Genomic DNA, 9,070 nt, shown 5'->3' on the forward strand with positions numbered 1-9,070 from the left:
TCCCAAATAAGTCCCAGATTGTATCATATATCCCCAAACCTGCTCTGCCCATGTGATCTATTAGAGTGACGGTCATCATCACCTATCCAGGTGAGCAGCCTGGCAATTGGCCACCAAGTCCTGTTTATTGACTGCCTAAACATCTCCCCATTCTCTCTGCCCCTACTTTGACCACCCACCCCACTCCTAGCCTCCTGGGGTCTCCCTGCCTGGGGTCTGGCCACCTCTAAACCGGATTTGAGTTTGTGCGCTGAATTAAAACCTCGAGTCTACGGTCTGACATAGAGGGTCTTCCTAACCCAGTCCTTCACTATGCCTCTGCCTCGTCTCCCGGGCTGAGCAGAGATCTTCAGGCCTTATGCCCCCTCGTGCTGCGCATTCAAGGCTGTTCCCCCCGCCAGGATCCCCGCCCAGAGAGGGCTGTCCTCGAGAACGCAGGTCGGAATGTCCTTCTGCGGGACCCAGCGCATGTGGCCAAGCCTCTGAGGGGCCAACAGCTGACGCTGCCCAGGGCGGCAGCAACTTCGCAGTCCACGTGGCCCTGGCCACAGCCTTCCCCCTCCCCCCTCCCCCCTCCCCCGAGACCCCGACATCCTGAGGGCGCACGCAGCCAGCACTTTATTGGAACGCGCCCGGGGGCGAGGGAGGGAGGGAGGGAGAGACACGCAGGAGACGCCGGGGCGACAGGCGAAGCCGGTTGGGGCAGGAGTGCGCAGAGGGGACTCGGCCAGACCCGCACTGGGCGGCGGTCCGGGCTCGCCGGCTGAGGTAGCTGGAGATGCGGGCTGCTGGTCCCGCGCCCGGACCTTTCCCGCCCCCAGGCGGCTTCGGGCCGGACCGCGGGCGCAGGCGGCACGGGCACAGCAGGCGTGGCGTGGCCACGCGGGACCTTGGCGTGTCTGGGCCCACAGTCTACAGCGCCGCCTGCAGGCGTCCGTGTCTGCGTTCGGACCGAGTCATGCCGCCAGGGGTGCGGCGTCGCTGCCATCACCAGGCCAGGGGCGACACCATCCCGGAGCTGCGCGAGCCCTCCCCGGTCTGCAGGTCACACAGCGCTCGCTGGGGGAAGAAGGGGAACACGGTGTGCCGGGACCGTGAGCCTCCGACAGACCCTTCCTTTCTCCTCTACCCACCGCGACAGTCAGGGTGGACCGTCAGGGGGAGTTGTGCCACTCACTTTCCAGTCGGGGCTAGAGGAGGATCCCTCATTTAACCTCTGGTCCCCACAGCTCCTAAGGGCCCCCTTAGGCCTCCCGCCCGGACTGACCTCGAACTTGCTCATAAACTCTGCGAAGATACCGAAGAAGGCCTCAGAAGTGGTGGCTTTAGAGTCCTCACCGAAGAACGCTAGCACCCTGCCCAGCTCCTCCGTGGCCTCGCGCTGCAACCCGTCCAGTGCCCGCAGCACCGGCTGGGCCGTCTCCAGGAAGGACTGACCCGCCTGGTCAAGGAAACGGCCCCAAGGTACCTGGGAGATGACCCCAGATAGCAGCTGCCCCACTCCTGGAAGCCTGAGTCCTTCCTGCTGGGATCCGTGCCCTGTAACTGAGGCTCCAGCCCCACTGCCCTCCAGGCTCATCCTGGAATCTGCCGAATCCTGCCAGCCTCAGGCTTTTTGCTCACTGCTCTCTGCAGGGCTGGCTCTCTCTCCTAGGAACTCTGCTCAGCTGCCACCATCCCCCTTTCCAACCACCCACTTACAGTAGCCCCCTCTGTCACTCTCCAAGTGCCCAGGTGGTACAAGGGGTTTACACACTGGGCCGCTGACCCAAAGGTTGGAAGTTCAAATCCACCCAGAGGTGCCTTGGAAGAAAGGCCTGGTGATCTACTTCTGAAAAAACAGCTATTGAAAACCCTGTGGAGATGGAGCACAGTTCTACTCTGACACACAGGGTCAATATTAGTCAGACTTGATGGCAACAGCTTTGGTTTTTGGTTTTCTGTCACTCTCTAGGTCATAGCATCTGTCACTGTCTGAAATTGTTCACGAGTTTATTTTCTGTACCTTAACTGAAAGCTTGGTGAGGGCCAGAACGTCTTACCTGTCTTGTTCCCTATATATGTCTCCAGTGCTTAGAACAGTATTTGGCACATAGTAGGTCCTCCAAAAAATATTTAGTGACTGAATGGCTATCATTCTTTTTCAGCCCTTATGCTGTGCCAAGCTTTGTCTTAAGCTCTCTACACATTCTTATTTAATCATCACAACAACTCTGTGAGATTATCCCCATTTGACAGATAGCTTTAGCAACTAGCCCAAAATCACACAGCAAGCAGAATATCAGGACCAGGGTTGAACCCATCTGCATCATAATCAGTTAACGACCACAACAGCCTGTCTTTTTACTGATGTGAAAACTGGGGCTCAGAGAGGGTAAGTGGCTTGTCCAATGTCATACAGAAGTAAGCGACTGAGTTGAGATTTGGGCCCAGGCCCATCTGATGGGCCACTCTAGTTACTCTTGTCCCCCTGCATCCAGCTCCAGCCCCTTGATGACCATCTATCCTCTCCCTGGGGACGTCCAGGCCCAAAGAGGCAGGTGGGCACTCGGGACTGAGGGATGCCAGAATGGGGTGGGACTGACTCTCATCTGCATGGCCTCCACATCTGCAAAACATCTGGGGGTTATGTGAGTGAAAGCGGGTGGGGGTGGGAAGCCCCTGGCACGAACCCCAGTGTTTGCTTTGTGATGCTCTGCAAGGTCTCTTGCCTGAGATGAAGAGGGGGACCTGACACCAAATACCTATCCCTGCACTCACCCCCACCAGGTCCCATGCTCTGGGGGGCAGGGATAGATGACAGGAACTTTCCACGTGGGGCACCTGCTGTCCTACCACAGCCCCCAGAGCCCTCCTTGTTTAGCTTTAGCTGCAGCAGGAAAAACCCTGTCTTCCCCTTCAAGGGTGCTCTCCTCCCCTGGCAGCCCTGCTGGGGGTCTCAGTGGGAACGGGCCCCTCTCCTGGCTGCCTTTGACAGGCCAGGCCTGAGAGGCCTCTCCTGTGTCTTGTGGCTTAAGTCTGGGCTGAACTGCCCAGGAGGATGGATAGGCCAAGGCCATGGCTCTGGGACACTCAGAGAAGGGCTCCTGGATCCACTGTACACAGACGTGGCAATAAGCACTTGGATTCTAGATGACCAGGCTGGACCCTCTCCCAGAACCCCTGAGTGTACAGCCACCTCTGCCCAGAATCTCTGCTGGGAGATGGGATCTGCAGTGCCCACTGGAGCCACCTCGACCCAACCATCTCAGGGTCCACCCTGGTGCAGGGACAGGCTGCCTGGAGGATACCGCCATGACCACGGCGAACTTGTCGTCACTGGAGGGGGCCATGCTCTGGCAGGCGGCCTGTATCTCCCTGACAGTGCCATGGAGGTCAGTGAGGTCGCTGGTCAGGGCCCGCTGGTTCACTGCAGGGAGGGGGACAGAGGCTTCATGGGGATGCCCCCCAGCCCAGAAAAACAGCATCTCCCCACCTACTCACCCAGCCTACCTTTGGCAGCGAGGGGCACGGTAGGCAGGTCCTGAGCAAAGCCCAGGAGTTCTGGAAAGTGCTGGGTCAGCGATTTGGCAAGGATGTGCAGGAAGGTGGACTTCCCATCCACCGTCTTGGTGGAGTTCAGCTGCAAATGAGCCCCAACATACATCCTCCTCAGGGACCCCATCACATTCCTGATCACATGGGCCCAGGGTCTCTTGGCCCAGTTTCTCGCAGACTGTGGCATCAATTCTGACCCTCGACACTCTCTTTCCACTGCCACAGCTCATAAACTGCTTGCTACTGTTCCTTACTCATAAGTCTTTATCTGCTGGGATATCCCTGGAAGTTAGGGGGCTCCAGGGCAGTGGCCACATTGGTCCAGATCTTTGAGACCCCCAGGAACCAGGTCAGGTTTCTCTGTCCTCCTGAGCTTGCCCCTGTCAGAGGACACAGCCCAAGACGCTCTCACCCTGGGGGGAGCATCATTCACATGTCTTCCCTCTTACGGTTTTCCGGGACCATCTGTGGCCCATCCAAGCCTCGGATATCCTAAACCATTCATATCTACAAATGGAGTTTTCCTTCCTTTAAAAAAAAAAAATCTGATCCTAGATCTTTCTGGAGTAGGCTGGCCCGAGGGGATCACAGAACCTACCAGGTGGGGCTCGACTCTCCCCTTCCTCCTGGAGCCTCTCCTCCCTGCCTCCCACTCCACTATTCCAGATCCTAAGGCTTGACTTAGAGATCCCTGGTGGTGCTAACTGAAAGCACCACTTGGCTGCTAACTGAAAGGTCGGTGGTTCAAACCCACCAGCTTCCATAAAGATTACAGCTTTGGAAACTCTATAGGGCAGTTCTACTCTGTCATATAGAGTCACTATGAGTCAGAATCAACTTAACAGCAACGGGTCTGGTTTGGTTAAAGGCTTGGCTTGGAGAAGCCCCTGCTGCCCCCCACCTTTGATCCAGTCACTTCCTGGCCTCTCTGCAGACCAGCTTCTCCTGGGCGGAGGGCTGGTCCTAATCACGATGTTCTCCGGTCCCCTCTGCCACAGCTGAGTCAGACCTCTCTGGTAGAGCAAGCTAATGGATTACTGCTGACTGCTCCTCACCTCCGTCAGGAAGTTGATCTTGAAACCGGTGGTCTTGTTGGTCTTGGGCTGGCCATCGTTGAGATAGTTGCCCATGGCTAACACAAACTGTGGAGAGGAAGGTGGGCGGGTTCTGCCCAGGACCTCATATGGCTGTCCACCCCCTGGCCGCCCTGTCAGGATGGCCCTCCAGCCGAAAGCCCCAGGAGTGAGAAGCGCAGGTAGGGTGCCCGGGAGGGATGAGCCCTGACCTCCAGGATCTTGGCGAGCTTCCGGCTGTTCTTGAGCTCCAGGGAGGCCTGACGCAAGCATTCGAGGCTGCCTCGGATCTCCTCGGTCTTCTCCTGCAGGGTGGCCTGGAAGTGGAGGCTGCGTAGGCGGGTCTTGTATTCGGGGACCGACAACATCTGCCGATAAGGCAGGGGCAAAGATTCATCTATCCCAGGCCAGGAGACTCATTGCCCCACCGTAGCCCGAGACCCTTACAAGGGTAGGGGCCTGGGCCCGGAATTCCCTTAGGAACAATAAACAGCCGCTAGGGGGCGCCCCATCCCGGCTACCTGGAACCCCAGGTGGGAAGTGGCCACTGGAGGTGTAAACCGGAGCTTGGAGGCGTAAGCGCGGGAGTGGTGGAGGGGAGGACCCACAGGGACACACAGGCGGCGGCCGCACCTGCAGCACAAACTGGTCGGGCTCGCTCAGGCGGCCGGGCGCCTCGCGGAAGGCCTGGTAGCGCTGCTCCTCGTCGGCGTCGGGCGCGAAGAGCAGTAGCTGCGCCAGGTGCGCGGGCTCCAGGCGCCGAGGGTCCATGCTCATGAGGACCTGGCGGAGCTCTGCGGGGCTCAGCTTCAGGTGTGCCAGGAGGATGGCTGTGGGGGGCAGGGCCTTAGGGGGCGGGACGGGGACGGGGTCGGAGCGGAAAGGACGGCGAGGGGGCGGGGCTGCGCGACTGCCCTAGGGTCCCGGGTAGAGCCTGAGACAGGGCCAAGGAACTGAGGCGGGGCCTGCGAGGGGTACCGTGGAGGGTGGGTCAGTGTTGGAGAGACTCCTTCCAGGGACCGATCAAAGGGGAGGGCGGTTGGGTAGGGCCCGTGGGGGTGGGACCAAGGACCTAGGGAGGGACCTGAGATGGGGAGAGGAGAGGGTAAGGCTGGCGGGGTGGCCAGATCGAGATGTGGGCAGACGAGGGGACTACTACAGGGCGAGGGCGGGGATTTCAGGAGGTCTATGAGGGGCGGAGCCAAGGCGGCACCTGTGCCCAGGTGGGATCCAGCTGGCTGTGGGGCTAAGAGGGGGCCTTCACCCACGGGCGGCAGGTGTCTGGGGACCCCCTCGGACGGATCCAAGCCTTTGTGGCCCACAGTGGGGGCCGTCTCCCGTCCCCCACCACCCCTGGGGCTCCCTGGCCCTCACAGGTGTTGTAGGCTTTCTTGTGGGACAGAATCTCCACCACCTCCTTCTTCCTGAAGGGCTCGGGTCCCGGCACAGGCTCTGGAAAAGAAATGATGGTTGAATGAGGGAGTGATGTGGCCATAGCCTGGCCAATCAGGATGGCCTCTTGAGGCGGCTGGGGGAACTGCCAAAGGTCAGACCCCCCCTTGACCATGGCCTTGACCGAATCCACCCCAGGTGTTAACACTACCCTCATTCCTCAGCCTCCCATTGGTGGACTCTCAGGTCTAGTTGAACACACGAGGCTTGTGTGGCATGCAATCCCCCTGCTGCTACCTTCTCAAATGCCCTCTCTCCCCTGTGCCCTTGGGACTGAGCTGGCAGAGCCACAGAACCAACAACCTCTTAACCTTTCAGATGATTCCCGGGTTGGACAAGGGCCTTCCTCCTTCATCCTGGGTTCACTGGCTGCACACAATATCCCTGGCTGCTTGGAGCCTCACCTAACAACTTATGGGAAGCTACCCAGACAGAGGCAAGAGGAGACAAAGGCTGGAAGATATATTTGTGGATGCTTCACGTCCACCATGTTCTGGCTGTGTGACTTTGAGCAAATTACCCAGACTCTCTGTGCTTCCTCATCAGGAAGTGGGTCATCACTGTACCTATCTCACAGAGTTGTCACAGGGATTAATTCAGAAACGAGAGCACCTGGCATTTGGTAAGCATGCTATAAATGCTAGCCATTACTATTATTATCTCCACTTTGAGACAGGAAAACTGAGGCTCCAAGAACTTAAACAACTCAGGACATAGTAAGAAAATACCCTCAGTGCAGACCTAGGGTACTGTAAACCACAGAAAGCAACAGGTGGGCTGCCACTGACGGCCTGTTATCCAGGGGTCCCCCAAGGCCATCAGGCCACTCACTAGCGGGTTTCTGGGTGCCGAAGTGGAGCTCTAAGTCGAGGTATTTCACCATGTCGCTCAGCTTGTCATAGTCAGAGTCTTCCCCGAGCTGTGCGGGAGGGTGGGAGATTCAGAGTGAAGAGCAAGGATGGTGGCTCCACTGCCCTCCCCCACCCCACCCATTCTTTAAGGGCTGCCCTGGGGGTTCCCTGAGGGAGAGCTCCCATCAGACCCTGAGATAAACCTGGCGGGCAGGAGGAGACTGCAGGAGAAGCTAAATCAACGAAGTTATCGGTGATGAGTTCTCTCTCCTTGTGGTCAACAATATGCTCACATGTGGGACACTATCCATGCAGAAGCCAGCAAGTTGGGCTGGAGCAGAGGAAACTGGGGCTGTAAAGGGGCTGGAGCCAACCAAGGGGGCTTGAGGAGGTGGCCAAGGGGTCTGGCCCTGTTTTGAGGTCTCGTTTGCAGGAAATTAATTCACTAGAGTTGCCCTGGGCAGAATGAGCTGGTGCTGGGGGAACTGAAGCAGAAAAGGCCAGGAGCTGAAAGCTAGACAGGTGGTTTTGATGAATGGTTTGAATACAAGGTAACCATGGGGGTTGCCAAGGGGTAGATCCCAAAGAGAGGGCAGGCAGAGAAATAAAGGCCCAGAACATGGCTGCAGGCAGGGATGCCCAGCATGGATTTGGACTCAGCCAGGTGCATGATCTGTGACCCTGTTACCCTGTGTCCGCTGTTAGTAACTGGTAGAAGGACCACACAAGGCTCAAAGACCCATCTGAGACTGGGAGGCATGAGGTCTCCAGGGGAGACCTGGTAGATAGCTGTTTGTGGTTTTATTCTGCTGAGCATCTTTATCAACAAGATGGAAAGGTTCCTTGGAGATATGGACTGATGCCAACTTGGCTGGGAGGGCAGGAGACAAACCCAGGACCTCGGAGATGGCAACCAGAAGAAATGCAGTGTGGCTACATGTGCAGGCATGCTACTGGTTCCAAGAAGATGAAAGTACTGTGGTTGAGAATGTTAGTGGGCATGAGCACTGGGGTGGGGCAGCCCCAGAAGCTGGAGGGATCCCAGGCCATATTAAAAAGAGTATGGTGTCCAGGTCAAAGGAGGTGAGAAATCTGTTTTCTCCTCTGCATTGGTCAAGCTCCAATGGGGGGGTGGTCAAGTTCCATTTGGGATTTGCCCTCTGACAGGAACATGGACACTGGACTTTGGGGCTAGAAACCATGTTCTAGAGGAATGACCTAAAGAACAGAAGTGGATGAGTGGGCGGTACAACTTTGCTCATCAGACAGGTTAGTCTGTGGATAAGGGAGTATAGTTGCTCTGCCTGATTTCAAGGGCCAGGACAGAAAAGAGGGCATGGAGATCTTGGTGAGACAAGATTTCAGAGAAATACAATGAAGGATAGTTAAAACTGTCCAGTGAGGGAAGGGCTTCCTTGGCAGGTAGTAAGTCCCCTGTCACTGAAAGTGTTCCAGTATTTATTAGTGGTGTTGTTTGAGGATGGAGGCTGGTGTGCAGGAGTTTGGACTGACTGCCCTTGAAGAATCCTACAGTCTTGGCTCCTGTGAATGAACCACTCACAGTAGATGGTGGGACAGTCTGAGGGCCAGTGATTCTCTAACCAGATATCCTTTTCTTGGCTCTAAGAGCCTGCGGGAACTAGTCAGGCCTCAAGACTGACAAGCTTCAAGCGTGAGTGTAGTGGCACTTCCAGTTGTCCCCAGCGTGTCTTTGGCTCAGGGACACAGATTGAGCTTGGCAATTCACAGCCAAAGGTGGGTTGGGCTTCAATGCTGGACTCAGCCACCAAGGGTGGGTGTGTCCACGGGCTCCTCTGTTCAAGGACTGCGGGACATTATGGCTGATGTTGGAAGAGGCCTAGAGCATGGATCTTGTCTTCAACTCTGCTGGCCAGGCCACCCTCCCCTGGCCATCAGGGTCCCAGGTCACCTACCTGACCCCAGATGGTGCCTTCGGAGTTCTCCACCTGCTCCCACCGCAGGCGCTTGACGCTCATGTGGCTAGTCTCGCTACGGCGGTGGCCCAGGCCTCTGGACAGCATGGGGGGTGCACAAGGCACGGGTGGGGGAAGGGGTGGCGGGGGTGGTGGAGGGACTGGGTGGCTGAATTGGGTGAGGGGCTTGGCCAGCGCCTGAGCAGAGCCCCGGGGACCATCA

At 57.4% G+C, this 9,070-nt stretch overlaps 1 protein-coding gene across 1 annotated transcript in view; it reads right to left on the minus strand.

Annotated features, from left to right (window-relative positions):
* Positions 1-987: 987 nt before the first annotated feature.
* The window catches only part of GRID2IP (Grid2 interacting protein), a 32,143-nt gene continuing 24,060 nt past the window's right edge, over positions 988-9,070 (minus strand). The window contains exons 14-23 of the mRNA XM_023735258.1: positions 8,848-9,070; positions 6,894-6,981; positions 5,985-6,062; positions 5,244-5,440; positions 4,823-4,978; positions 4,593-4,679; positions 3,493-3,622; positions 3,291-3,409; positions 1,268-1,432; positions 988-1,059 (exon numbers count right to left, since the gene is read on the minus strand). The exon at positions 8,848-9,070 is cut by the window's right edge and continues 69 nt beyond it. Of these exons, the coding sequence (XP_023591026.1) occupies positions 988-1,059; positions 1,268-1,432; positions 3,291-3,409; positions 3,493-3,622; positions 4,593-4,679; positions 4,823-4,978; positions 5,244-5,440; positions 5,985-6,062; positions 6,894-6,981; positions 8,848-9,070 (1,315 nt within the window). The remainder of the gene's footprint in view (positions 1,060-1,267; positions 1,433-3,290; positions 3,410-3,492; positions 3,623-4,592; positions 4,680-4,822; positions 4,979-5,243; positions 5,441-5,984; positions 6,063-6,893; positions 6,982-8,847) is intronic.

The sequence above is a fragment of the Trichechus manatus genome, unplaced genomic scaffold (genome assembly GCF_000243295.1).
Source record: "Trichechus manatus latirostris isolate Lorelei unplaced genomic scaffold, TriManLat1.0 scaffold00077, whole genome shotgun sequence".
Classification (NCBI taxonomy): domain Eukaryota; kingdom Metazoa; phylum Chordata; class Mammalia; order Sirenia; family Trichechidae; genus Trichechus; species Trichechus manatus.